The 26,627-nt window shown below is 71.3% G+C and overlaps 3 protein-coding genes across 3 annotated transcripts in view; 2 read left to right on the top strand and 1 right to left on the bottom strand.

Annotated features, from left to right (window-relative positions):
• Positions 1 to 54, top strand: part of LOC129197888 (multifunctional procollagen lysine hydroxylase and glycosyltransferase LH3-like) — a 16,042-nt gene extending 15,988 nt beyond the window's left edge. Inside the window, exon 19 of the mRNA XM_054806691.1 lies at positions 44 to 54. Within this exon, the coding sequence (XP_054662666.1) occupies positions 44 to 54 (11 nt within the window). The remainder of the gene's footprint in view (positions 1 to 43) is intronic.
• Positions 55 to 2,675: 2,621 nt separating this feature from the next.
• On the bottom strand, positions 2,676 to 6,571 carry FIS1 (fission, mitochondrial 1). Its single transcript, XM_054806729.1, has 5 exons — positions 6,475 to 6,571; positions 5,644 to 5,776; positions 5,085 to 5,161; positions 4,695 to 4,800; positions 2,676 to 3,723 (listed from the first exon to the last, which is right to left on the bottom strand). The coding sequence occupies exons 1-5, from the start codon at positions 6,517 to 6,519 to the stop codon at positions 3,635 to 3,637; spliced, it is 450 nt and encodes a 149-aa protein (XP_054662704.1). The 5' UTR covers positions 6,520 to 6,571; the 3' UTR covers positions 2,676 to 3,634.
• A 120-nt stretch (positions 6,572 to 6,691) lies between these two features.
• On the top strand, positions 6,692 to 23,831 carry LOC129197949 (polyunsaturated fatty acid lipoxygenase ALOX15B-like). The gene is given in 16 exon segments (XM_054806784.1): positions 6,692 to 6,903; positions 9,444 to 10,002; positions 10,573 to 10,654; positions 10,898 to 11,014; positions 11,756 to 11,859; positions 13,130 to 13,302; positions 14,033 to 14,176; positions 15,237 to 15,440; positions 16,815 to 16,901; positions 17,710 to 17,879; positions 19,271 to 19,392; positions 20,322 to 20,422; positions 21,360 to 21,407; positions 21,409 to 21,531; positions 22,794 to 23,004; positions 23,821 to 23,831. Coding segments are annotated over 15 exon segments (2,361 nt in total). The 5' UTR covers positions 6,692 to 6,756; the 3' UTR covers positions 22,974 to 23,004; positions 23,821 to 23,831.
• Positions 23,832 to 26,627: the final 2,796 nt, after the last annotated feature.

Below are 26,627 nucleotides of genomic sequence, written 5' to 3'. Positions count from 1 at the left end.
ACCCCCCCCATTACCCCCCATAACCCCCCATTACCCCCCATAGCCCCCCCATAACCCCCCATTACCCCCCATAGCCCCCCATAGCCCCCCATTACCCCCCATAGCCCCCCATAACCCCCCATTACCCCCCATAGCCCCCCCATAGCCCCCCATTACCCCCCCCCGCCCCCCCGTACCGGCCAGCACCAGAAGGGCGCCCCCTGCCGACCGGACGCGTCTCCTGGTCCCGGCGCCCCCCCCCAGCGCCGCCCCCGCAGCCCCCAGAACCGCCGCGGCCACGGCCAGAGCCCGGCTGCCCTGCAGGTACCCTGCGGGGGGGTCACGGACACGCGGGCCCACGGGAGACCGCCCCACGGGGGCACCCACTCACGGGAACACCCACCCCATGGGACACCCACCCCCTGCGGGTACCCTGTGGGGGGGTCACAGACATGGGGGCCCACGGGACACCCACCCCACAGGGCACCCACCCACGGGAAACCCACCCCATGGGACACCCACCCACGGGACACCCTCCCCACGGGAAACCCACCCCATGGGACACCCACCCACGGGACACCCACCCCACGGGAAACCCACCCCACGGGACACCCACCCCACAGGAAACCCACCCCATGGGACAACCACCCCCTGCGGGTACCCTGTGGGGGGGTCACAGACATGGGGGCCCACGGGACACCCACCCCACAGGGCACCCACCCACGGGAAACCCACCCCATGGGACACCCACCCACGGGACACCCACCCCACGGGAAACCCACCCCATGGGACAACCACCCCACAGGGAAACCCACCCCACGGGGCACCCACCCACGGGACACCCACCCCCTGCGGGTACCCTGGGGGGGGGTCAGGGACACGGGGCACCCACGGGACACCCCCCCACGGACACCCCCCCCCCACGGACACCCCCACTCCAGGGACCCGGGTGTCCCAGCCCCACAGTTCCTGCCCCCCCCCCCGTACCGGGCAGGGTGATGAGTGACACCAGGGGCACGCAGGACGTCACCCCGCTGGCGTCGGTGGCGCAGTCGTTCCACAGCCCACGGGTGACGGTGACGCTGGCCACGGCGGTGGCCTGTCCCCCCGCCAGCCCCCAGGCGCCGTGGGGCAGAGAGGCCACCAGCAGCGCCCACCCCACGGCCCCCAGGGCCACCCCCAGGGCCACCCCCCAGCCCATGGCCAGGGACATGGAGGGGGACAGGGACACGAGTGGGGGGGGGCAGGGACACGAGTGGGGGTGGGGGATGGGGACACGGGGGGGAAAGGGACACGAGTGGGGGGGCAGGGACACAAGTGGGGGGGTGGGAGTGGGGGACACGGGGGGACAGGGACACGAGTGGGGGGATGGGGGTGGGGGACACAAGGGGGGGTGGGGGACACGGGGGACAGGGACACGAGTGGGGGTGGGGGGATGGGGACACGAAGGGGGACAAGGACAGGAGGGGGGCAGGGACACGAGTGGGGGACACGGGGGGGAGTGGGGGACACGGGGGGTGGGGGACACGGGGGGACAGGGACACGAGTGGGGGGACAGAGACACGAGTGGGGGATGGGGGTGGGGGACACGGGGGAAAGGGTCACGAGTGGGGGTGGGGGGATGGGGACACGAGGGGTGACAAGGACACGAGTGGGGGGCAGGGACACGAGTGGGGGGGTGGGGGACACAAGGGGGGATGGGACACGGGGGGGTGGGGGGATGGGGGACGGGGGGATGGGGACACGGGGGGACAGGGACACGAGTGGGGGGAGATGGGGTGGGGGACACAAGGGGGGACGGGAAACAGGGGGGTGGGGGGATGGGGACACGAGGGGGGATGAGGGTGGGGGACACGGGGGGGGCGGGACACGAGTGGGGAGGTGGGGGGATGGGGGACACGGGGGGATGGGGGACACGGGGGGATGGGGACACGAGTGGGGGTGGGGGGGACAGGGACACGAGGGGGGGATGGGAGGGGGACAGGAGGTCAGAGATGGGGACACGGGGGGGGGGACACGCACGAGTGGGGTCACTCACACACACGGAGGGACAGGGACGGGGTCAAGGTCAAGGTCAAGGTCAAGGTCAGGGTCAGGCCGGTGCTGGGGACGAGGCCTCGGTCGCGGTGACGCTGGTGGTGGCCGCGGTGGTGGCCCCTGCCCGGTGCCCTTAAGGGGGGGCCCCCCCCCTCCCCCCCCCTCAGGAAGGAACCCAGGTGTCCGGGCGCGCCCTGCCCCCTTCCTGCCCATCCCCCCCCCGGCCCGGGGACCCCTCCCCCCCGCCGGCACCCGCGCCCCTTTCCCGGTGACGCCAATGGGGGGGGGATGGGGGGGGGGATGGGACAGGCTGGGCCCCTCCTCCACTCGGCCCCCAGGGTCCCCTGTTCCCCTCCCCCACTCGGACACAACGTCCCTGTTCCCCTCCCCCACCCAGACCCCGGGGTCCCCCGTTCCCCTCCCCCACTCGGACCCCGGGTGTTCCCCCCCCCCCCCGGGTGGGGGATGGGCCGACGCCGTCGGAAACGGGGCAGGAAAGGCCGGGCGGGGGAGGGGCGGATCCGGCCCCACTCCCGCCACGCGCCCGGACACCCCGGTCCCCCGGGGGGGGGGGGGGAGGGGAAAGGAGGGGGGGGGGAGGGGAGGGGGGGGCACACCCGGAGCTGGGCAGCCCCTCCCCCACCCCGTGACCAGTGAGGTCAGAGGAACCCGGAAGGTTTATTTACAGTGGGGGAGGGGGCACGGGGGGAGGGGGGGGGACACGGGGGGTCCCCAAGGCACTGGGGGAGGGGCGGCGACACGGGGACACGCCCGGAGGCGGCTGCCGCCGTGATGTCACCGCGCCGCCACTTTGCGTCGCTGAGGGGTCGTTGCGCTGCTGCCGCGATGTCACCGTGATGTCGCAGTGGTGTCGCCGCGCGTTTCGTGACGTCGCTGCGCTGCCAATTGGCGTCACCGCGCCATCGCTGTGACGTCACCGTCGCTGTTGTTTTGCGTCGCTGGGGGGGGGTCATTGCACTGCTGCCGTGATGTCACCGTGATGTCGCTGCGCGTCACTGTGATGTCGCCGTGCTGTCCCCTTGTGTCACTGGTGGGGGGTCACTGCACTGCTGCCGTGACGTCACCCTGATGTCGCAGTGATGTCGCTGTGCGTCACCTGACGTCACCGTGCCGTCAATCTGTGTCACTGTGTCGTTGCCCTGATGTCACCGTCGCTGTCGCTTTGCATCACCGGGGGGGCCATCGCGCTGCCGCTGTGATGTCGTGGTGATGTCACCGCGCGTCACCATGATGTCACCGCACTGTCGCTTTGCACCACTGGGGGGGGTCATCGTGTTGCCGCCGTGATGTCACCGTGATGTCGCCGTGTTGTCACCGTGGTGCCACCGTGCGTCACCGTGATGTCACCATGTGTCACTGTGATGTCACCGTACTGTCCCCACACCCTCACCGTCGTGTCCCTGCGCCGTCCCCTCCCCCGTCGTCCCCGCGTCGTCCCGGCCGTCGCCGCCTCGTCACCTCGACGTCACCGCGTCGTCATCGCGCGGTCACCGCGTCGTCGCCTCGACGTCACCGTGTGGCCGAGGCAAAGGGGGGGAGGGGGACGGGGGGGGAGGGGCAGGGGGAAGCCGGGGACGCGGTCCGGGACGCGATGACGTCAGTGGCGGGCGCGGGAGATGGCGAGGCCCAGCAGCCCGGCCACGCCCAGCGCCACGCCCCCCACGATGGCCGCGCCCAGCAGCCCGTCTGGGGGGGGAGGGGATTGGGGGGGGGGGACACACACACGGGGTGGGGGAGGGGGGGGACACAGCACACAGGTCAGGGGGGACACGTCATCCCCGCCCCCTCCCCCACCCCCGGGGACACGCGGGGGGGAGGGTGATGTGGGGTGCTGTGGGGTGTGATGGGGGCTATGGGGGGCTGTGGGGGGCTGTGGGTCGTAATGTGGGGCTGTGGAGGGCCGTGGGTCACTGCAGGTGGGCCCATGGGTCGCAGTGGGTCGCGGTGTGGGGCTGGGGGTTGCAGTGTGGGGCTGTGGGTCGTGGTGTGGGGCTGTGGGTCACGGTGGGTCACAGTGTGGGGCTGTGGGTCGCGGTGTGGGTCACAGTGGGTCGCGGTGTGGGGCTGTGGGTCGCAGTGTGGGTCGCGCTGTGGGTCGCGCTGTGGGTCAGGGTGTGGGGCTGTGGGTCGCGGTGTGGGTCGGGGTGTGGGGCTGTGGGTCGCAGTGGGTCGCGGTGTGGGGTTGTGGGTCGCGGTGTGGGGCTGTGGGTTGCAGTGGGTCGCGGTGTGGGGCTGTGGGTCGCGGTGTGGGTCACAGTGGGTCGCGGTGTGGGGCCGTGGGTCGCGGTGTGGGTCACAGTGGGTCGCCGTGTGGGGCTGTGGGTCACAGTGGGTCGCGGTGTGGGGCTGTGGGTCGCAGTGGGTCACGGTGTGGGGCTGTGGGTCATGGTGTGGGGCTGTGGGTCGCGGTGTGGGGCTGTGGGTCGCAGTGTGGGTCGCGGTGTGGGGCTGTGGGTCATGGTGTGGGGCTGTGGGTCGCGGTGTGGGGCTGTGGGTCACAGTGGGTCGCGGTGTGGGGCTGTGGGTCGCGGTGTGGGTCGCGGTGTGGGGCTGTGGGTCATGGTGTGGGGCTGTGGGTCGCGGTGTGGGGCTGTGGGTCACAGTGGGTCGCGGTGTGGGGCTGTGGGTCGCGGTGTGGGTCGCGGTGTGGGTCTCACCTCGGCGCATACGGTCGCGGATGAGGCGCCGCAGCCGCAGCCCCTGGGGGTTTTGGGGTTCGGCCCCCAGCAGCCGCTCCACGTGGCCCAGAGCCCGCTCGTACTCCTGCCCCACGGACACGGGGGGGGAGGACATGGGGGGACACAGGGGACACGGGGGACACAGGGGACACGGGGGACACCCCCCCCCGTCAGGACGGGATCCCCGTGTCCCCCACCCCCCTGTCCCCAGGGGTGTCCCCACCCCCCTCCCCCGCCCTGTGTCCCCCCGTGTCCCCCCCATCCCCCTGTCCCCCCTGTCCCCCTGTGTCCCCCCATCCCCCTGTCCCCCCTGTCCCCCTGTGTCCCCCCATGGCCCCCCCATCCCCCTGTCCCCCCGTGCCCCCCCACCTTGAGGCGATAGTTCCCCAGCGCCAGGTAGAACACGTAGTCGCGCTGCTCCTCCCTCGTCCCCTTCGGCATCAGCTCTGGGGACACGGGGGGGGGGGGACGACACGGGGGGGGGGACCCAGGTCAGTCCCTGCTGTGCTGGCAGCCCCCTCCCCTGCTCACCTCCCCCCCCCGGGGGTCCCCAGTGTCCCATTCCCCCCCATGTCCCCCCCCATCCCCCCGATCCCCTGTCCCTCTGTGTGTCCCCCCCCGTGTCCCCCTGTTCCCCCCCCATCCATCCCCCCTCCCCCACTTCACAGCAGGCCCCCCCCACCCCCCGGCCCCTGTCCCCCCCCGGCCCCCCCATCCCCCCCATGTCCCCATGTCCTCCCATGTCCCCATCCCCCCCCCATCCCCCCCATCCCCATGTCCCCATGTCCCCCCATCCCCCCCCACTCCCCAGCCCATGTCCCCCCCCATGTCCCCATCCCCCCCATCCCCCCCCGTGTCCCCCCCCACCCCCCGTCCCCATCCCCCCCATGTCCCCCCCATCCCCCATGTGTCCCCCCCCGCCCCCCACCTTGCAGCAGGGCCACCCCGCGGGCCACGTCCTGCCCGTAGGGGCTCCTGACCAGCCCCCACGCGTACTCGAACTGGCAGCGCCGCGACACCTCCCCCCCCCGGCGCTCCTCTGCGTAACGCCGCTCCAGGGCCTGGGGTCACGGGAGGTCACGGGGTCACGGGGGGGTCATGGGGTCACAGGAGGTCACGGGGGGGCAGGGCACTGGGGGGGGCAGGGAGCAGGAAAGGGGGCACCGGGGGCGGGGCTTAGCCGCGGGGGCGGGGCTTAGCCCAGAGGTGGGCGGGGCTACACGCGACCCTGGGGCTCAGGGGGCGGGGCCAGAGGGGTGGAGTGATGAGGGGGCGGAGCCACGAGGGGGCGGAGCCACGCAGGGGCAGTGCGATGAGGGGGCGGGGCCACGAGGGGGTGGAGCCACGAGGGGCGGAGCCATGGGGGCGGAGCCATGAGGGGCAGGGCGATGAGGGGCAGAGCCACGAGGGGGCGGAGCCACGAGGGGGTGGAGCCGCAGGGGGGCGGAGCCACGAGGGGGCGGAGCCAGAAAGGGGGCGGTGCCACAAAGGGGGTGGAGCCACGGAGCCATTGGCACAGAGGGCGCGGCCGTGGAGGGGGCGTGGCCACGGAGGGGGCGGAGCCATGACGAGGGCGGGGCCACGATGGAGTGGTGCCACGAGAGGGGGCGGAGCCACGAAGGGGGCGGGGCCACGATGGGGGGGGGGAACCAGCGGCTCCGCGGGGTTGGGGGTCGCCGCGTGGGGGGTGGGGGGGGTGGGAGGTGGACGTGGCCTGCGTGGGCGTGTCCACGCCGTGTGTGGGGGGGCGGGGCCTCACCATCAAGTCTTCCACCGAGACGACATCGTCAAACTCGGGATCCATCGCGTCCGCCGCCGCCGGAAGTGACGCAGCGTAACCGGAAGCTCCTCGCTGGCACCGCCCCTTCAACTCTCTAGGCCACGCCCCCACCGCCGGCGGCGCCATAGCAACGAAGTTGCTATGGCGCCGCCGGCGGTGGGGGCGTGGCCTAGACGGGGAGGCGTGGCTTAGCGAGAGGGGGCCAAAGGGGCGTGGCTGACCCCCCCGCAGAAGAACTTCCGGGTCGGCGGTGCGGGTGTCATGGCGCTGTACCGGGTGCGGGTGAGCACCGGGCCTCAGGCCCTGGCCGGGACCATGGACACGATCGCCGTCACCTTGGTGGGGACGCGCGGGAAGAGCCCCCGTACCCCGCTGGATCGCTGGGGACTCGACTTTGCCTGCGGTTCGGTGAGATAAACGGGGGGGACGGGACGGACAGGGGTCCCCTGGGGGGGGGGCGACACCCGGGGCCTCTTTGAGGGGGGGGAACAGGGACAGCCGGGTCCCTCTTGGGGGGGAGCGGACACCCAGGTCCCTTGTTTGGGGGGTGGGGTGACACCCAGGTCCCCTTTTTGGGGGGGGAAGGGAACACCCAGGTCCCTTTTTTTGGGGGGGTGACACCCAGGTCCCTTTTTGGGGGGGGAAGGGGACACCCAGGTCCCTTTTTTTGGGGGGGGGGGGGGGTGGCACCCAGGTCCCCTTTTGGGGGGCACATGGGGACAGCCGGGTCCCTTTGGGGGGGAGCGGACACCTGGGTCTCTTTTTTTTGGGGGGTGGGGTGACACCCAGATCCCTTTTTTTTGGGGGGGGAAGGGGACACCCAGGTCCCTTTTTTTGGGGGGGGAAGGGGACACCCAGGTCCCTTTTTTTGGGGGGGGGTGACACCCAGGTCCCCTTTTTCGGGGGGGAAGGGGACACCCAGGTCCCTTTTTTTGGGGGGGGTGGCACCCAGGTCCCCTTTTGGGGGGCACATGGGGACACCCAGGTCCCCCTTTGGGGGGCAGCGGACACCTGGGTCCCTTTTTTTTGGGGGGGGTGGCACCCAGGTCCCCTTTTGGGGAGGGAGATGGGGACACCTGGGTCCCTTTTTTTTGGGGGGGGTGACACCCAGGTCCCCTTTTGGGGGGGGAAGGGGACACCTGGGTCCCTTTTTTTTTGGGGGGGGGGTGACACCCAGGTTCCCTTTTGGGGGGGGCACAAATGGGGACACCTGGGTCCCTTTGCGGGGGGGGGGATGGGGACACCCGGGTCCCTGTTGGGGGGGGATAACACGGGTCCCCTTTGGGGGGACATGGGGACGCTCACGTCCCTTTTGGGGACACCCACAGGGACACCTGAGTCCTCTCTGGGGGGGGACAGGACACGGGGACACCCGCGTCCGTTTTGGGGGGATGACACGGGTCGCCTTTGGGGGCGACACGGGGACACTCGGGTCCCTTTTGGGGGGGACACACGGGTGGGGGGGGTGCCCAGAGCTGAGCCCCCGTCCTGGTTTGGGGGGGACAGACACGGGGACAGCGTCGCTGGGTGGCGGTGACGCGGTGGCATTGTCCGGCAGTGGGATAAGTGCTGTGCGGTGGTGACACGGCGATGGTGACAGGGTGGTGGTGACGTGGTGGTGGTGACGCGGTGGCGGTGACGCAGCGATGGTGGTGGCGGTGACGCAATGGCAGCAGCGATGACGCCGTGGCGGCGGCACCGTCTGGCAGCGGGGCAAGCGGTGACACGGCGGTGACGTGGCAATGCCGATGGTGACGCAATGGTGACGGTGACGTGATGGCGGCGCCACGGTGACGGTGCCGCGGCGATGGTGACGGTGCCACGGTGACGCTGTCCCCTGCCAGCTGAGTTCCACGTGCCGATGCCACGCTGTCCCCACGTCCTTGGGGTGGTGGCACTGGTGCTGTCCCCCCCTTGTCCCTGTGTCCCTGGGGTGGGGGCCCTGACACTGTCCCCACGTTCTCTCTGTCCCTCGTGTCCCCCTGTCCCCGCGGTGGCACTGATGCTGTCCCCGTGTCCCCCCCCCCCCGTGTCCCTGTGGTGGTGGCCCTGATGCTGTCCCCACTCCATGTCCCTCTCCGTGTCCCTGTGGTGGCCCTGATGCCATCCCCGTGTCCCCCCCACGTCCTTGTGTCCCCCCCACCTACCCATGTCCCCATGTTGTGGTGGGGGCCCTGACGCTGTCCCCGTGTCCCCCCCCATGTCCCAGTGTCCCCCATGGTGGTGGCCCTGACGCCATCCCTGTGTCCTTGTGTCCCGCCCCGTCCCCATGTCCCCATGGCGGTGGCCCTGACGCCATCCCCGTGTCCCCCCCCATGTCCTTGTGTCCCCCCCACATCCCCATGTCCCCCCCGGCAGTGGCCCCAACGCCGTCCCTGTGTCCCCCCCGGCGGTGGCCCTGACACTGTCCCTGTGTCCCCCTCATGTCCCCCCCATGTCTCTGTGTCCCCCATGGTGGTGGCCCTGACACTGTCCCCATGTCCCCACGTCCCCCCTGCATCCCCATGTCCCCACGGCGGTGGCCCTGACACCGTCCCCGTGTCCCCCCCATGTCCCCCCCACATTCCCGTGTCCCCATAGCAGTGGCCCTGACGCCATCCCTGTGTCCCCCCCATGTCCCCCTCATGTCCCCCCCATGTTCCAGTGTCCCCATGGTGGTGGCCCTGACGCCGTCCCCGTGTCCCCCGTCCCCGTGTCCCCATGGCGGTGGCCCTGACGCCATCCCCGTGTCCCCCCCCCGCCCCGTCCCCGTGTCCCCATGGCGGTGCCCCTGACGCCGTCCCCGTGTCCCCGCCCCCCCCCCGTCCCCGTGTCCCCATGGCGGTGCCCCTGACGCCATCCCCGTGTCCCCCCCCCCGCCCCGTCCCCGTGTCCCCATGGCGGTGCCCCTGACGCCATCCCCGTGTCCCCATGGCGGTGCCCCTGACGCCGTCCCCGTGTCCCCGCAGCGGGGCGAGTACGTGGTGGCGGCCCCGCGGGCGCTGGGGCGGCTGCTGCTGGTGCGGGTGCACAAGGAGCCGTTCGGGACCCTCCCCGAGAGCGCCTGGTTCCTGGAGGGGCTGCGCGTCTGGCGGGACGGGGCCGCGCCCGGTGACGACGCGCCCGATGACGACGCGCCCGGTGACGACGTCGCGCCCGCGTACGGAGCCGCCTGCGCCGAGGAGGACGGGGACGCCGCCGCGAGCGACGAGGAGGACACGAGCGACGACGAGGACGCGTCCGACAGCGAGGAGGACGAGGCGGCCGAGGGGGACGCCGATGACGCCGCCGATGACCCGGCCGATGACGCCGCCGCCGCCGGTGACGTCGATGACGACGCTTGGGTCGCCGAGGAGGAGAGCGACGCCGAGGACGAGGAGGACGACGATGACGTCGCGGGTGACGACGACGTCGCGGGTGACGTGGGCGATGACGAGGACGATGACGAGGACCCCCCCGGGCCGTTCCACTTCCCCTGCTACCGCTGGCTGCAGGGCTACGGCACCTGGGAGCTGGCCGAGGGCACAGGTGCCCCCCCCGACACCCCTGGGTGCCCCCCCGACGCCCCTGGGTCCCCCCCAACCTGTGTCCCTGATGGGTGCCCCCCCCCCCAGACCCCTGGGTGCCTCCCCAGCCCTCTGGGTCCCCGCCACCCACCTGCGTCCCTGATGGGTGTCGTCGTGTCCGTCCCCCCCCCCCCCCAGACCCCTGGGTGCCCCCCCACCCATGTCCCTGACAGGTGCCCCCCCCCTCCCCCCGACTCCTGGGTGCCCCCCACGTCCCTGTGTCTGTAATGGGTGCCCCCCCCCCAACACCCCTGGGTGCCCCCCCCCCCCCTGTGTCTGTAATGGGTGCCCCCCCCCAGACCCCTGGGTGCCCCCCACCCCCCTGTGTCTGTAATGGGTGCCCCCCCCCAACACCCCTGGGTGCCCCCCGCCCCCCTGTATCTGTAACGGGTGCCCCCCCCCAGACCCCTGGGTGCCCCCCACCCCCCTGTATCTGTAATGGGTGCCCCCCCCAACACCCCTGGGTGCCCCTCACCCCCCTGTATCTGTAACGGGTGCCCCCCCGCACCCCTGACGGGCGCCCCCCCCTCAGCCAAGACGCCGGCGCAGGAACGTCACCCGCTGCTCCAGCGCCTCCGCCGCCGCCACCTCGCCCAGCAGCGCCGGCGCTACCGGTGAGCCCCCCCCGGCACCCCAACCCCCCCCCCCCACCCCCTCCCCCGACCCTGGGGGACCCCCCAGTCCCTCCCTGGGGTGCAGTGGGGGGGGGGCTGGCACCCTGGGGGGGGGGTATTGCCGTCCCCCCGTGGTGTCACCCCTTGTTGCCCCCTGTTAATGCCCCCCGTTGTCGCCCCCCCCCCCCCCGTTGTCGCCCCCCCCCCCGTTGTCGCCCCCCCCCCCCCGTTGTCACCCCCCAGGTTTTCCCGCTTCGCCCCCGGGCTGCCCTGGGCGCTGCCCCTGGGGACCCCCCCGGACCCCGACCTGCAGTACTCCCTGCCCAAGGCCGCCGCCTTCTACCTGCGGGCGGGCGCTGCGTGAGTCTCACCTCTGACCTCTGACCTCTGACCTCTGAGCCCTGCCTGACCCCAACACCCCCCCCAAATCCTGCCCCCCCGTGTCCCCCCCCCCCCGTGTCCCGAGCCGCATCCTGTCCCCCCCCCCCCCGTCCCCTGGTGCCCCCCCCCCGTGTCCCTACGCCCCCCTGTCCCCCCTCCGCACTCGTCTGTGCCCCCCCCCCCCCCCGTGTCCCCCCCCGTGTCCCCCCCGTCCCCGAGCCACGTCCCCCCCCCCCACATCCCCCCGTGTCCCCCCTGTCCCCGAGCCACATCCCCCCCACATCCCCTGGTGCCCCCCTGTGTCCCCACGCCCCCCTGTCCCCCCCTCCACGCTCCTCTATCCCCCCCCGTGCCCCCCCATGTCCTCTGTCCCCCCCATGTTCCCTGTGCCCCCCCACACCCCCCGTGTCCCCTGTGCCCCCCACCCCTGCCCCCCCCCCACCCCCCATGTCCCCTGCCCTCCCCACGCCCCCGTGCCCCCCACACCCCCTGTCCCCCCCGTCCCCCCCGTGCCCCCCCACACCCCCCGTGCCCCCCTGTGCCCCCCCACCCCCTGCCCTCCCCACCCCCCCTGTGCCCCCCCTGTGCCCCCCTGTCCCCTCCATCCCCCCCCGTGCCCCCCCCACGCCCCCCGTGCCCCCCCACACCCCCTGTCCCCTCCGTCCCCCCCTGTGCCCCCCCGTGTCCCCCCACACCCCCCACGCCCCCCGTGCCCCCCAGGAACCTGGACTCCAAGCTCCGGGGGTTCCTGGACCGTCCCAGCTCGTGGCCCAGCCTGGAGGCCATCACCCGCCTGTTCTGCTGCTTCCACACCCCCGTCACCGGTGGGGGGGGGCGGGGGGGGACATGGGGGGGGACGGGGGGGGGGGACATGGGGGGGACAGGGAACATGGGGGGGGATGGGGGGGGGGACATGGGGGGGACAGGGAACATGGGGGGGGACATGGGGGGGACATGGGGGGGACAGGGAACATGGGGGGGGATGGGGGGGGGACATGGGGGGGACAGGGGACATGGGGGGGGACGGGGGGGGGACATGGGGGGGACAGGGGACATGGGGGGGGACATGGGGGGGACAGGGGGGGACAGGGAACATGGGGGGGGACGGGGGGGACAGGGGGGGACATGGGCGGATATGGGGACATGGGGGGGGATGACATGGGGGGGGACATGGGGGGACGGGGGGAGATGGGGGGGACGGGGGACGACATGGGGGGGACATCATGGGGGGGACAGGGGACATGGCGGGGGGGACATGGGGGGGACGGGGGGGACATGGGGGGACGGGGGGAGATGGGGGGGACAGGGGACGACATGGGGGGGACATCATGGGGGGGACAGGATGGGGGGCACGGGGGCACAGGGGATGGGGGGGCACAGGGGATGTGGGGGGGGACAGGGGACATGGGGGGATGGCGGGGGATGGGGGGCACAGGGGATGTGGGGGGGCACAGGAGGTGGGGGGGGGTATGGGGGGACAGGGGAGGGACACGAAGGGGACAGGGGACCTGGGGGGGGGGGGCACAGGGGGCAGGGGGGATCTGGGGGGACAGGGGACGTGGGGGATGACATGAGGGGGGACGGGGGGGCACGTGGGAAATGGGGGGGGGACAGAAGGGACATGGGGGGCACAGGGGGGATGGGGAGAACAGGGGACATGGGGGGGGGGACGCGGGGGGGGGCACAGGGGCTGAGGAGGGGGTGGTGTGGAAGGGACCTGGGGGGGACACAGGAGATTTGGGGGGACCTGGGGGGGGACCTGGGGGGACGTGCGGCTCATGGGGGGGGGGCACAAGTGTCTGGGGGGACCTTGGGGGGGGGATCTGAGCTTTGGGGGGACCCGGGGGGGGGGGGGTGTGATGACAACATGGGGGGACCCAGGTGTTTTGGGGTAGCCCTGGATTTTGGGGTGCCCCAGGTGTTTGAGGGTACCCACGTGCTGGATTTTGGGGTGCCCCAGGTGTTTGGGGGGGGCCCCAGATGCCGGGTTTTGGGGAGAACCCAGGTGTTTTGGCGGGGGGGTGTGTGCGTGCACGTTGGGGGTTTGGGGGTGCCCCCAGTTTTTGGGGTGCCCCAGACGTGGGTTCCCCGCAGAGTACGTGGTGCAGCACTGGCGGGACGACGCCTTTTTCGGGGAGCAGTACCTGAACGGGGTGAACCCCGTCCTGCTGCGCCGCTGCTCCCGCCTGCCCCCCAACTTCCCCGTCACCCCCCCCATGGTGGCGCCCAGCCTGGGCCCCCACACCTGCCTGCAGCGCGAGATGGAGGTCGGGGTCCCCCCTGCACCCCAAAATGTCGGGGGGATTTGGGGGGGACCCTGGGGGGGGGTTATGGGGGGGTTTGGGGGGGCCCAGGTGCCGGGGAGGGGGTAGGAGGGGATTTGGGGGGACCCCGGGGGGTCCCAGGTGCCCTGGGGGGGGGGGCATGGATGGGTTTGGGGGGGCCCTAGGGGGGTTATGGGGGGATTTGGGGGGGCCCAGGTGCCTGCGGGGGGGGGGACATGGAGGGGTTTTGGGGGGCCCCAGGAGGGGTCATGGGGGATTTGGGGGGGCCCAAGGGGGGGTCGTGTGGGGTTCGGGGGGGGTCCTGGGCACTTGGGGGGTGTCATGGGGGTTTTGGGGGTTCCCAGGCACTTGGGGGGGGTCCTGAGTGCCCGGGGGGGGTTATGGGGACCCCCAGTTTTTGGGGTGTTCTGGGCACCCAGTGGGGGGGGTTGGGGGGTTGCAGGGACCCCAGTTTTTGGGGGGTCCTGGGTGCCTGGGGGGGGGGGAGTCATGGGGAGGTTGGGGGGGGGGTCATGGGGGGGGTTTGGGGGTTCCCAGATACCGGGGGGGGGTGTCATGGGGACCCCAATTTTTGGGGTGTCTCAAACAGCCGGGGAGGCTGGGTCATGGGAGGGTTTGGGGGGGTCTCAGCCTCCTGGGGTGAGGGTCATGGGGGGGGGGGGGGAGGAGGAGGTTTTGGGGGGTCCTGGACTCCCGGGTGACCCCCCCCCAGGAGGGGAACATCTACCTGGCGGATTACGGGGTGCTGGAGGGGCTCCCCACGGCGCGGCTCGACGGGCACCCCACGTACCTGGCTGCGCCCCTCTGCCTGCTGCACCAGCGCCCCGACGGGCAGCTCCTGCCCATCGCCATCCAGGTGGGGTTTGGGGGGGCTCGGGGGGTTTGGGGGGGGCACCCAGGAGTTTGGGGGGGTTTGGGGGGGCTGGGGGGGGCACCTGGGGGTGATGGGGGGGGGCACCCGGGAGGTTTGGGGGGGGGGGGAGGAGGCTCTGGGGGTTTGGGAGGGGCACCCAGGAGTTTGGGGGGGCTCTGGGGGTTTGGGGGGGGCACAGAAAGTTGGGGGGTACCTGGGGGGGGGCACAGGCAGGGGTTTGGGGGGGCACAGCTAGAGACCGCCAGGGGTTTGGGGGGTATCCAGGGGTTTCTATGGGTTTGGGGGGGCACCCCCAGGGGTTTGGGGGGGCACAGCCAGGGACCCCCAGGGGTTTGGGGGGGCACCCAGGGGTTCCTATGGGTTTGGGGGGGCACAGCCAGGGACCCCCAGGGGTTTGGGGGGGCACCCAGGGGTTCCCATGGGTTTGGGGGGGCACCCCCAGGGTTTTGGGGGGGGTACAGCCAGGGACCCTCAAGGGTTTGGGGGGGCACCCAGGGGTTCCCATGGGTTTGGGGGGGCACAGCCAGGGACCCCCAGGGGTTTGGGGGGGCACCCAGTGGTTCCCATGGGTTTGGGGGGGCACCCCCAGGGTTTTGGGGGGGCACAGCCAGGGACCCCCAGTGGTTTGGGGGGGGTACAGCCAGGGACCCCTAAGGTTTTGGGGGCGGGGTACAGCCAGGGGTTCCCATGGGCTTCGGGGGGGCACCCCCATGGGTTTGGGGGGGCACAGCCAGGGACCCCCAGTGGTTTGGGGGGGCACCCCCAGGGGTTTGGGGGGGGTACAGCCAGGGACCCTCAAGGGTTTGGGGGGGGGCACCCCCAGGGGTTTGGGGGGGGCACTTCTAGGGGTTTGGGGGGGCACAGCCAGGGACCCCCAGGGTTTGGGGGGGCACCCCTAGGGGTTTGGGGACCCGGGTGCCCAGCTGGGTGGGTGGGTGGGTGGGGGGCAGGTCAGGTCACCATGCTCGGGGCCCAGCCGGGTTTGGGGGCGCAGCGGGGGTGACCCCCTTATTTCCCTCCCTCCCCCCCCCCCCCCCAAAAGCTGTCGCAGCAGGGGGGGCCGCGCAGCCCCATCTTCCTGCCCGGGGACCCCCCCTGGGTGTGGGTGCTGGCCAAGGCGTGGGTGCGCAGCGCCGAGTTCCAGGTGCACGAGGGGCTGAGCCACCTCCTGCGCGCCCACCTGCTGGGGGAGGTGTACGCCATGGCCACCCTGCGGCGCCTGCCCCCCCCGCACCCCCTCTTCAAGGTACGGGGGGCACCCTGGGGGGGGGGGGGAAGGGGCACCCTGGGGGGGGGAGCACCTGGGGCGGGGGGGAGCACCCTGGGGGGGGGGGGGAAGGGGCATCCGGGGGGAGGAAGGGGCACCCTGGGGGGGGGGAGCACCGGGGGGGGGGAAGGGGCATCCGGGGAGGGGGGCACCCTGCGGGGGGGGGAAGGGGGGCACCCTGGGAGGGGGGAGCACCCTGGGAGGGGGGAGCACCCTGGGAGAGGGGCACCCGGGGGCGGGGGGGGAGCACCCTGGGGGGGGGGGGAAGGGGGGCACCCTGGGAGGGGGGAGCACCCTGGGAGAGGGGCACCCGGGGGTGGGGGGGAGCACCCTGGGGGGGGGGAGCGCCCTGGGAGAGGGGCACCGGGGGCGGGGGGGAGCACCCTGGGGGGGGGAAGGGGCATCCGGGGGGGGGGGCACCCTGGGAGAGGGGCACCTGGGGGGGGAGCACCCTGGGGGGGAGCACCCTGGGGGGGGGGAAGGGGCACCCTGGGAGGGGGGAGCATCCTGGGGGGGGGAAGGGGCACCCTGGGAGAGGGGCACCCGGGGGTGGGGGGGGAGCACCCTGGGGGGGGGGGGGAAGGGGCACCCTGGGGGGGGGGATCACCCTGGGAGAGGGGCACCTGGGGGGGGGGCACCCTGGGGGGGGGGAGCACCCTGGGGGGGGGAAGGGGGGCACCCGGGGGGGGCAGTGGGGGGAGGGGGCACCCTGGGGGGGGCACGGGGGGAGCACCGTGGCGTTGAGGTGGGAGGGAGCACCCTGGGAGGGGGGGGCACCCTGGGGGGGGAGCACCCTGGTGTTGAGGTGGGAGGGGGCACCCTGGGGGGGCAGTGGGGGGAGGGAGCACCCTGGGGGGGGGGCACTGGGGGTGAGAGGGCACCTTGGTGGGGGGGGCATCCTGGGGGGAGGGGGGACCTGGGGGGGGGGAAGGGGGGCACCCTGGGGAGGCACCCTGGGGGGAGGGGGGACCTGGGGGGGGGCACAGGGGGGGAGCACCCTGGTGTTGAGGTGGAGGGGGCACCCTGGGGGGGGCACCCTGGCGTTGGGGGGGGCACCCTGGTGTCAAGGGGGGGCACCCAGTGCCTGGGGGGGGGCGCACCCTGGTGTTGGGGTGGGGGGGGCACCCTGGTGTCAGGAGGGGACCCCTTGTCCGGGGGGGGGCACCCAGGGGTGCGCATGGGTCCCAGACGTGGGGGCACCCCCAGCACCCACGGGCCCCCAGTGTCTGGGGGGGGGTGGGGGGGTGTCCCAGGGGTGCTTGGGGGGGTCCCCGGGGGGGGTGTGTGTGTGTGCGTGGCCCCCCCCGGCCCCCAGCACCCATGGGTGTCGTTCCCCCCCCCCGGCACGCGCAGCTGCTGGTGCCGCACACGCGGTTCACGGTGCACATCGGCACCCTGGCCAGGAGGTTCCTGCTCAACCCCGGCGGCGTCTTCGACAGGGTGGGTGCTGGGTGCTGGGGGGGTGCTGGGGAGTGGGTGCTGGGTGCTGGGGAGGTTGTGGGTGCTGGGTGCTGGGGAGGTTGTGGGTGCTGGGTGCTGGGGGGGTTGTGGGTGCTGGGTGCTGGGGGGGGTGGGGTTGTGGGTGCTGGGTGCTGGGGGGGGTGGGGTTGTGGGTGCTGGGTGCTGGGGGTGGGGTTGTGGGTGCTGGGTGCTGGGGGGGGGTGTGGGTGCTGGGTGCTGGGGGGGGTGCTGGGTGCTGGGGGGGGTGTGGGTGCTGGGTGCTGGGTGCTGGGTGCTGGGGAGTGGGTGCTGGGTGCTGGGGGGGGTGCTGGGTGCTGGGTGCTGGGGAGTGGGTGCTGGGGGGGGGTGGGGTTGTGGGTGCTGGGTGCTGGGGGGGTTGTGGGTGCTGGGGGGGGTGTGGGTGTTGGGTGGTGGGTGCTGGGGGGGTGGGGTTGTGGGTGCTGGGGGGGATGTGGGTGCTGGGGAGTGTTATGGGTGCTGGGGGGGATTCGGGTGAATTTTTGGGGGGTTGGGGGGGTCTTGGGAGGATTTGGGGCTGGTTTGGGGGATCTTGGGTGTTTTGGGGGGTCTGGGGGGGATTTGGGGTTGGGTTTGGGGGGGATTCGGGGTCTCGGGGTTGATTTTGGGGGGTTTCAGGGGGAATTCAGGGTGTTGGGGTTGGTTCGGGGGGGTCCCCCCGGGGTGTTTAGGGGTTCGGGGGTCCCCCCGGGGTGTTTAGGGGTTCGGGGGTCCCCCCGGGGTGTTTAGGGGTTCGGGGTGCAGTTGGTGGCACTGAGCGCTGGCGCAGGCGGTGGCCCTGGGGCGCCGGGGGCTGCTGCGGTTGGTGGCGCGGGGGCTGCGCGAGCTCCGTTACGCCGCCCTGGTGCTGCCCCGGGACCTGCGGCGCCGCGGCGTCACCCGCACCCGGCGCTACCACTTCGCCGAGGACGCGCGGCGCATCTGGGCCGCCATCCGCAGGTGCGGCCTCGCGTCCCTTTCCGTGTCCCCTCGTGTCCCCTCGCGTCCCTTTCCGTGTCCCCTCGTGCAGCCTCATGTCCCCTTGTGCGGCCTCGTGTCCCCTCGTGTCCCTTCGTGCGTTCTCGTGTCCTTTCCTGTGTCCCCTCGTGTTCCCCTCGTGTCCCCTCGCATCCCTTTCCGTGTCCCCTCGTGTCCCTTCGTGCGTTCTCGCGTCCCTTTCTGTGTCCCCTCGTGTCCCCTCGTGCAGCCTCGTGTCCCCCTCGTGTTCCCCTTGTGTCCCCTCGCGTCCCTTTCTGTGTCCCCTCGTGCAGCCTCGTGTCCCCTTGTGCGGCCTCGTGTCCCCTCGTGTCCCTTCGTGCATTCTCGTGTCCTTTCCTGTGTCCCCTCGTGTGTTCTTGTGCTTCCTGTGCCCTCTTGTGTTCCCTTGCGTCCCCTCGTGCGTCCTTGCGTCCCTTCCTGTCTCCCCTCGTGCATCCTCGTGTGTTTCACGTCCCTTCGTGTGTCCTCTTGTGTCCCCTCGTGTGCCCTCATGTCCCTTCCTGTGTTCCCTCGTGTCCCCTCATGCGTCCTCGCATCCCTTCCTGTGTTCCCTCGTGCATCCTCGTGCGTCCCCTGGTCTCCTCATGCCCCCTCCTGTGTTCTCTCGTGTATCCTCGTGCGTCCCCTCGTGTGTCCTTGTGTATCCTCATGCGTCCCCTTGTGTCCCGTCATGCACCCTCGCGCGTCCTTGTGCCCCGTTCTGCGTCCCCTCGTGTGTCCTTGTGCATCCTCGTGCATTCCCCTGTTCCCTTGTGCCCCCTCTTGTGCTCTCTCGTGTCACCTCGTGCGTCGTCCTGTCCCCTCGTGTGTCCTCGTGCGTGCTCCTGTCTCCTGCTGTCTCCTTGTGCGTCCTCGTGCCCCCCCCGTGTGCTCTTGTGCACCCTTGTGCTTTCTCACGTGTCGTCCCATCCCCTTGTGCATCTTTGTGCATCCCCGTGCGTCCTCGTTCACCCTCAGGCATCCCCTCCTGTCTCCTTGCGCATCTTTGTGCGGCCTCGTGCACCCTCTCGTGCATCCTCGCCCACCCTCAGGCGTCTCCTCGTGCGTCCCCGTGCATCCTTGTGCCCCCCCCCCGTGTTCTCTTGTGCACCCTCGTGCGTCCTCGCCAGACCTCGCGTACTCTCTTGCACGTCCCCGTGCGTGCACCCTGCCTCCTCGTGCGCCCTCGTGCGCGTCCCCATCGTCCTTCCCACGTCTCTGCGCGTCCTCTCGTGCGCTTTTGCGCGTCCCCGCGTGCCCTCGTGCGTCCTCGTGCGTCCTCGCGCGTCCTCCCCTGCCCCCGCGCGGCCCCTCGTGCCCCCTCGTGCGAGGGGCGGGGGAGGGGCAGCGCGCCCCCTGACCCCTGCCCCCAGCTTCGTGCGGGGCGTGGTGCAGCACTATTACCCGTGCGACGCCGCCGTGCGAGACGACCCCGAGCTGCAGGCCTGGGTGGGCGAGATCTTCCACAAGGGCTTCCTGGGCCGCCGCAGCTCAGGTGACCCCCCCGTGACCCCCCCGTGACCCCTCTGTGACCCCTCTGTGACCTCCTGACCCCCTGTGACCCCAGGCGAGCGTGTGACCCCGTGTGACCCCTGTAACCCTCACGTGACCCGTCACCCCTATAACTTTCATGTGACCCCTGACCTTTGCCCTATGACCACCATGACCTTGTATCCTTCACGTGACCCCGTGTGACCCCTGACCCCATCACCCCCTGTGACCCCTGCATGACCCCTGTGACCCCTGACCCCTCTGTGCTCCTGACTCCCCTGTGACCTGCCTTGACCCTTGTGACCCCTGACCCATGTGACCCCTACCCCCTGTGACCCCTGTCCCCTGATCCACTACCCCCTGACCCCTTGTGACCCCTGACCCCTGGTGACCCCGACCTCCTGTAACCCCATCCCCCGACCCCCTCACCCCCTGTGACCTGTGACCTCCCCTGCCCCCTCCCATGACCTCCCCTGACCCCCCTGTGGCCCCCGACCCCCCATGACCCCTGCTCCCTGGTGACCCCAACCTCCTGTGACCCCTGTCCCCCAACCCCCTGACCCCCTGTGACCTCTGACCCCCTGACCCCCTGTGATCTCTGACCCCTGTGACCTCTGTCCCCTGATTCACTACCCCCTGACCCCTTGTGACCCTGACCTCCTGTGACCCCATCCCCTCACCCCCTGTGACCTGTGACCCCCTGACCCCTCCCCTGACCTCCCCTGATCCCCCTGTGATCTCTGACCCCTGACCCCTCATGACCCCTGTGACCCCTGACCCCCCCGACCCCTGCTCCCTGGTGACCCTGACCTCCTGTGACCCCCTGACTCCCTCACGCCCCCGTGTCCCCTGACCCCCGTGTCCCCTGACCCCCGTGTCCCCTGACCCCCGTGACCCCTGACCCCCCCGTGACCCCTGACCCCTGCCCCCCAGGGGTGCCGTCCCGCCTGACCCGCCGGCGCTCCCTGGTGACCTTCGTGACCATGGTGATCTACAGCTGCTCCGCCCACCACGCCGCCACCAACAGCGGCCAGGTGCGGGCACCCCAAAACCGGGGGGGGCACCCCAAAATCCTGGGAGGGGGAGAACACCCCAAAACCCGGGGGCGGGCACCCCAAAACCCGGGGGGGCACCCCAAAATTCTGGGGGGAGAGCACCCCAAAACCCCAAGGGGGGAGAGCACCCCAAAACCCGGGGGGGCACCCCAAAAACCTGGGGGGGAGAACAGCCCAAAACCCGGGGGGGAGAACACCCCAAAACCTGGGGGCGGGCACCCCAAAACCCCAGGGGGGGGAGAACAGCCTAAAACCCGGGGGCGGGCACCCCAAAATTCTGGGGGGGGGAGAACAGCCCAAACCCCCCGGGGGGGGCACCCCCCCACCCATGGGTGACACCGCTTCAGCTGGGGGGGCACCCCCAAACCCAGGGGTGACCCCTTCTTTAAACTATGGGTGCCCCCCCACCCCCGACCCCCAGGGTGCCCCCCCTGAACCCCAGGGTGTCCTGGGGGGGGGCACCCCAATGAACCCCTGGGTGCTGGGGGGGGGGGGGCTCCCTCCATGACCTGGGGGTGCTGGGGGGGGGCTGAGGGGGGGCCATGGGGGGCTGTGGGTGCTGGGGGGGGGCTCCCTCCATGACCCATGGGTGCTGGGGGGGGGTAGGGGGTGCTGGAGGGGCTGTGGGTGCCGTGGGGGGGCTGGGGGTGCTGAGGGGGGGGCCATAGGGGTGCCATGGGGTGCTGGGGGGGGGAGTGGGGGCCGTGGGGTGCCGGGGGGGGGGGCTGTGGGTGCCACGGGGGGGCAGCGGGTGCTGTGGGTGCCATGGGGGGGCTGTGGGTGCCGTGGGGGGGGGCAGCGGGTGCTGTGGGTGCCGTGGGGGGGGGGCAGTGGGTGCTGTGGGTGCCACAGGGGGGCAGCGGGTGCCGTGCACAGGCGGTGCCCCCCCCCCCTGACCCCCCCCGTGCCCCCCCAGTTCGAGCTGGGTGCCTTCATGCCCAACATGCCCCCCGCCATGCGCCGCCCCCCCCCCCCAGACGAAGGCGCCGCTGTCGGAGCGGGAGGTGCTGGGGGCGCTGCCCGCCATGAACAGCTCGGCCCTGGCCCTCGGCGTCCTCTGGGTGCTGCGCAACGAACCCCGCGACATGGTGGGTGCTGGGGGGCACCGGCACGGGGGGGGGCACCCACGGACATGGGGGGGAGACACGGGGGGGGCACCCACGGACACGGGGGGGGGCACCCACGGACATGGGGGGAGGGACACGGGGGGGGCACCCATGGACACGGGGGGGGGCACCCACGGACACGGGGGGAGGGGGACATGGGGGAGCACCCACGGACATGGGGGGGAGACACGGGGGGGGCACCCACGGACACGGGGGGAGGGGGACATGGGGGGGGCACCCACACACGGGGGGAGGGACACGGGGGGGCACCCATGGACACGGGGGGAGGGGGACATGGGGGGGGCACCCACACACGGGGGGGGACACGGGGGGGGCACCTACACACGGGGGGAGGGGGACATGGGGGGGCACCCACGGACACGGGGGGGGGCACCCTCACACCGCACGCCCTCACCCTGGGGCACCCCCCCTGCACCCAACCCCCATCCTGGGAGCACACCCCCCCCCCCCCGTGACCCCTCCTGTGACCTCTCCCCCTGTGAACCCCCCATGACCTCTCCTGTGACCCCCCGTGACCCCTGATCCCTGTGACCCCCCATGATCCCTGTGATGCCCCGTGACCCCTGATCCCTGTGACCCCATGACCCCTGTGATGCCCTGTGACCCCCTGTGACCCCTGCCCTGTGACCCCTGTCCCATGACCCCCCAACCCCCATGACCCCCCTGTGACCCCCATGACCCCTCCTGTGACCCCTGCCCCATGACCCCCCTCAACCCCTCATGACCCCTGTGACCCCCCCAACCCCCCTGTGACCCCTGCCCCCCCATGACCCCCTCTGACCCCTGACCCCCAGGTGCCCCCACCACCTCCAGGCCCTTCCCTAGGCCCTCCCTGCCCCCAACCCCCCCTTCCCCCCCCATGACCCCTGACCCCCCGTGACCTCTGCCCTCCATGACCCCTGACCCCTCATGACCCCCTCTGACCCCCAGGTGACCCCACCACCATTTCCAGGCCCTTCCCTAGCCCCTCCCTGCCCCCAACCCCCCCTTCCCCCCCCATGACCCCTGACCCCCCGTGACCTCTGCCCTCCATGACCCCTGACCCCTCATGACCCCCTCTGATCCCTGACCCCCCCCCCCACCTCCAGGCCCTTCCCTAGCCCCTCCCTACCCCCAACCCCCCCTTCCCCTCCTCCATGACCCCTGCCCCCCCCGTGACCCTCGACCCCCGGCATGACCCCAGCGTGACCCCAGCGTGACCCCTGCGTGCCCTTTGCCCCCAGCGCCCGCTGGGCTGTTACCCCGAGCGGCACTTTGTGGAGCAGGCCCCGCGGCGCCTGATGCGGCGCTTCCAGCAGCGCCTGGCCGCCATCTCCCGCCGCATCCGGCGCCGCAACGCGGGGCTGCCCCTGCCCTACCCCTACCTCGACCCCGCCTGCGTGGAGAACAGCGTCGCCATCTGAGGGGGGCCCAAAAACGGGGAACCCCCCCCCCCCAAACACTGGGGAACCCCACCCCAACAGCGGGGAACCCCCCCCCAAAAAAACCGGGGAACCTCCCCCAAAAATGGGGAACACCCCCCCCCAAACACCGGGGAACCCAACCCCAACACCGGGGAACCCCACCCCAACAAAAACTGGGGAACCCCACCCCCCAAAAAACGGGACCCCCCCCCCCCAAACACCGGGGAACCCCACCCCAACACCGGGGAACCCCACCCCAACAAAAACCGGGGACCCCCCCCCCAAAAAAACCGGGGAACCTCCCCCAAAAAACCGAGGAACCCCCCCCAACACCGGGGAACCCCCCCAAAAAAACGGGGAACCCCCCCCCCCCAAAAAAAACGGGGAACCTCCCCCCAACAAAAACCGGGGAACCTCCCCCAAAAAACCAGGGAACCCCACCCCAACACCGGGGACCCCCCCCAAAAAAAACCAAGGAACCCCCCCCAAAAACCGGGGAACCCCCCCCAAAAAAACTGGGGAACCCCCCCCCAAAAACCGGGGAACCCCCCCAATACTGGGGAACCCCCCAAACACTGGGGAACCCCCCCCAAAAAAACCGGGGAACCCTCCCCAAACACCTGGGAACCCCCCACAAACACTGGGGGACCCCTGCAACACCGGGGACCCCCCCAACACTGGGGCACCCCCCCAAAAACCGGGGACCCCCCCCCCAACACCGGGGAACCCCGTGGGGGCACATTTGGAGGGGCCTGGGGGGTTTTGGGGTGCTGGGGGAGCACTTGGGGGTTACAGGGGGGTTTTGGGGTGCTGGGGGGGGCACTGGGGTCCCTTTTGGGGGTCCCCCAAACACCAGGGTCCCCCGTAGTGACACATTTGGGGGGGCTGGGGGGGGTTTAGGATGCTGGGGGGATTTTGGGGTGCTGGGGGGGCCCTGGGGTCCCTTTTGGGGGGCACTCAGACGCCAGGGTCCCCCATGGGGGCACATTTGGGGGGGCCGGGGGGGGGGTTTGGGGTGCTGGGGGGGGCATAGGGGGATTTTGGGGTGCTGGGGGGGTCCCTGGGGGGCACAGAGGGGTTTTGGGGTGCTGGGCGGGGCACTGGGGGGTTACAGGGGGGTTTTGGGGTGCTGGGGGGTCCCTGGGGTCCCTTGTGGGGTGCTGGGGGGGTCCCTGGGGGGTTACAGGGGGGTTTTGGGGTGCTGGGGGGTCCCTGGGGTCCCTTTTGGGGTGCCCCAAACACCAGGGTCCCCCGTGGGGGCACATTTGGGGGGTCCCGGGGGGGGTTTTGGGGTGCTGGGGGGTCCCCGTGACACCCGGCTCCCTTTTGGGGTGCCCCGTGCTGACACTGGGGGGTCCCGGGGGGGGGGGGCGGGGGCCGTCCCAGTGCCCAACTGGGCCATACTGGGAGCTGCAACTGGTGTCAATAAAGGTGCTGCCCCGGCGCGGGGCGTGGTGAACTGGGAGTACTGGGAGTACTGGGGGGGAACTGGGAGTACTGGGGGGGACTGGGAGTACTGGGGGGGAACTGGGAGGGACTGGGAGTACTGGGGGGGACTGGGAGTACTGGGGGGACTGGGAGTACTGGGGGGGACTGGGAGTACTGGGGGGGCTGGGGGGGACTGGGAGTACTGGGGGGACTGGGAGTACTGGGGGGGAACTGGGAGTACTGGGAGTACTGGGGGGGACTGGGAGTACTGGGGGGGAACTGGGGGGGACTGGGAGTACTGGGGGGACTGGGAGTACTGGGGGGGAACTGGGAGGGACTGGGAGTACTGGGGGGGACTGGGAGTACTGGGGGGACTGGGAGTACTGGGGGGGAACTGGGAGTACTGGGAGTACTGGGGGGGACTGGGAGTACTGGGGGGACCTGGAGTACTGGGGGGGAACTGGGAGGGACTGGGAGTACTGGGGGGGACTGGGAGTACTGGGGGGGCTGGGAGTACTGGGGGGGAACTGGGAGTACTGGGGGGGAACTGGGGGGGACTGGGAGTACTGGGGGGGAACTGGGAGTACTGGGGGGACTGGGAGTACTGGGGGGGACTGGGGGGGACTGGGAGTACTGGGGGGGAACTGGGAGTACTGGGGGGGACTGGGAGTACTGGGGGAGAACTGGGAGTACTGGGGGGGACTGGGGGGGAACTGGGAGTACTGGGGGGGACTGGGAGTACTGGGGGGGACTGGGAGTACTGGGAGCACTGGGGAGAGCCCAGTGGTGTAAACTGGGGTAACTGGGATGGAGGGCCAAACCCAGTGGTCCAAACTGGGATGTAACTGGTGCGGGGAGCCAAGCCCGATGGTTTAAACTGGGGGTAACTGGTGCGGGGGGCCAAGCCCAGTGATGTAAACTGGGGTGTAACTGGGGTGGGGGTCAAACCCAGTGTTCCAAACTGGGGTAACTGGGGTGTGGGCAAAGCCCAGTGGTGTAAACTGGGGTGTAACTGGGGTGGGGGTCAAACCCAGTGGTGTAAACTGGGGGTAACTGGGATGAGGGGCCAAGCCCAGTGGTGTAAACTGGGGTGTAACTGGGGTGGGGCCAAACCCAGTGTTCCAAACTGGTGGCGGGGCTTAAACTGGGGTGTAACTGGTCGTACTGGGCCCAGTACTGGATCAGGGGTGTAAAAGGGTGCTGGGCCGAGGGGTACTGGTGTAAACTGGGGTGAACTGGGGAGGAACTGGGACGGGGCCCAGACCCAGTGGGGGAACTGGGATGTAACTGGGACGGAACTGGGGTGTAACTGGGGTGAACTGGGGAGGAACCGGGGTGTAACTGGGGAGCAGCCCAGATCCAGTGGTGTAACTGGGGTGAACTGGGATGTAACTGGGGTGCAACCGGGGTGCAACTGGGGTGCAGCCCAAACCCAGTTGCGAAACTGGGGTGAACTGGGGAGGAACTGGGATGGAACTGAAGTGGAACTGGGATGGAACTGGGGTGTGACCCCGACCCAGTGGTGTAACTGGGATGGAACTGGGGAGGAACTGGGGAGAAACTGGGGAGCAGCCCAGACCCAGTTGCGAAACTGGGGAGGAACTGGGGTGTGACCCCGACCCAGTGGTGTAACTGGGATGCAACTGGGGTGAACTGGGATGTAACTGGGGTGCAGCCCAGACCCAGTGTCGTAACTGGGGTGAACTGGGATGTAACTGGGGAGGAACTGGGAGATGTGACCCCGAGCCAGTGGCGTAACCTGGGAGGAACTGGGGAGCAGCCCGGACCCAGTGGTGAAACTGGGGGGAACTGGGGAGGAACTGGGGTGTGACCCCGACCCAGTGGTGTAACTGGGATGCAACTGGGGTGAACTGGGATGTAACTGGAGTGGGGCTCAGCCTCAGTGGTGGAACTGGGATGGAACTGGGGTGCAACTGGGGTGAACTGGGGTGCAACTGGGGTGTGACCCCGACCCAGTGGTGTAACTGGGCTGTAACTGGGGAGCAGCCCAGACCCAGTTGCGAAACTGGGGTGAACTGGGATGTAACTGGGGAGGAACTGGGGTGCAACTCAGACCCAGTGGTGAAACTGGGGAGGAACTGGGGTGTAACTGGGATGTGACCCCGAGCCAGCAGCGTAACTGGGGTGAACTGGGGTGTAACTGGAGAGGAACTGGGGAGCAGCCCAGACCCAGTGGCGTAACTGGGGTGAACTGGGATGTAACTG

The sequence above is a fragment of the Grus americana genome, chromosome 30, assembly GCF_028858705.1.
Source record: "Grus americana isolate bGruAme1 chromosome 30, bGruAme1.mat, whole genome shotgun sequence".
In the NCBI taxonomy this organism is placed as follows: Eukaryota; Metazoa; Chordata; class Aves; order Gruiformes; family Gruidae; genus Grus; species Grus americana.
This window is presented reverse-complemented; position numbering and strand designations above follow the sequence as displayed.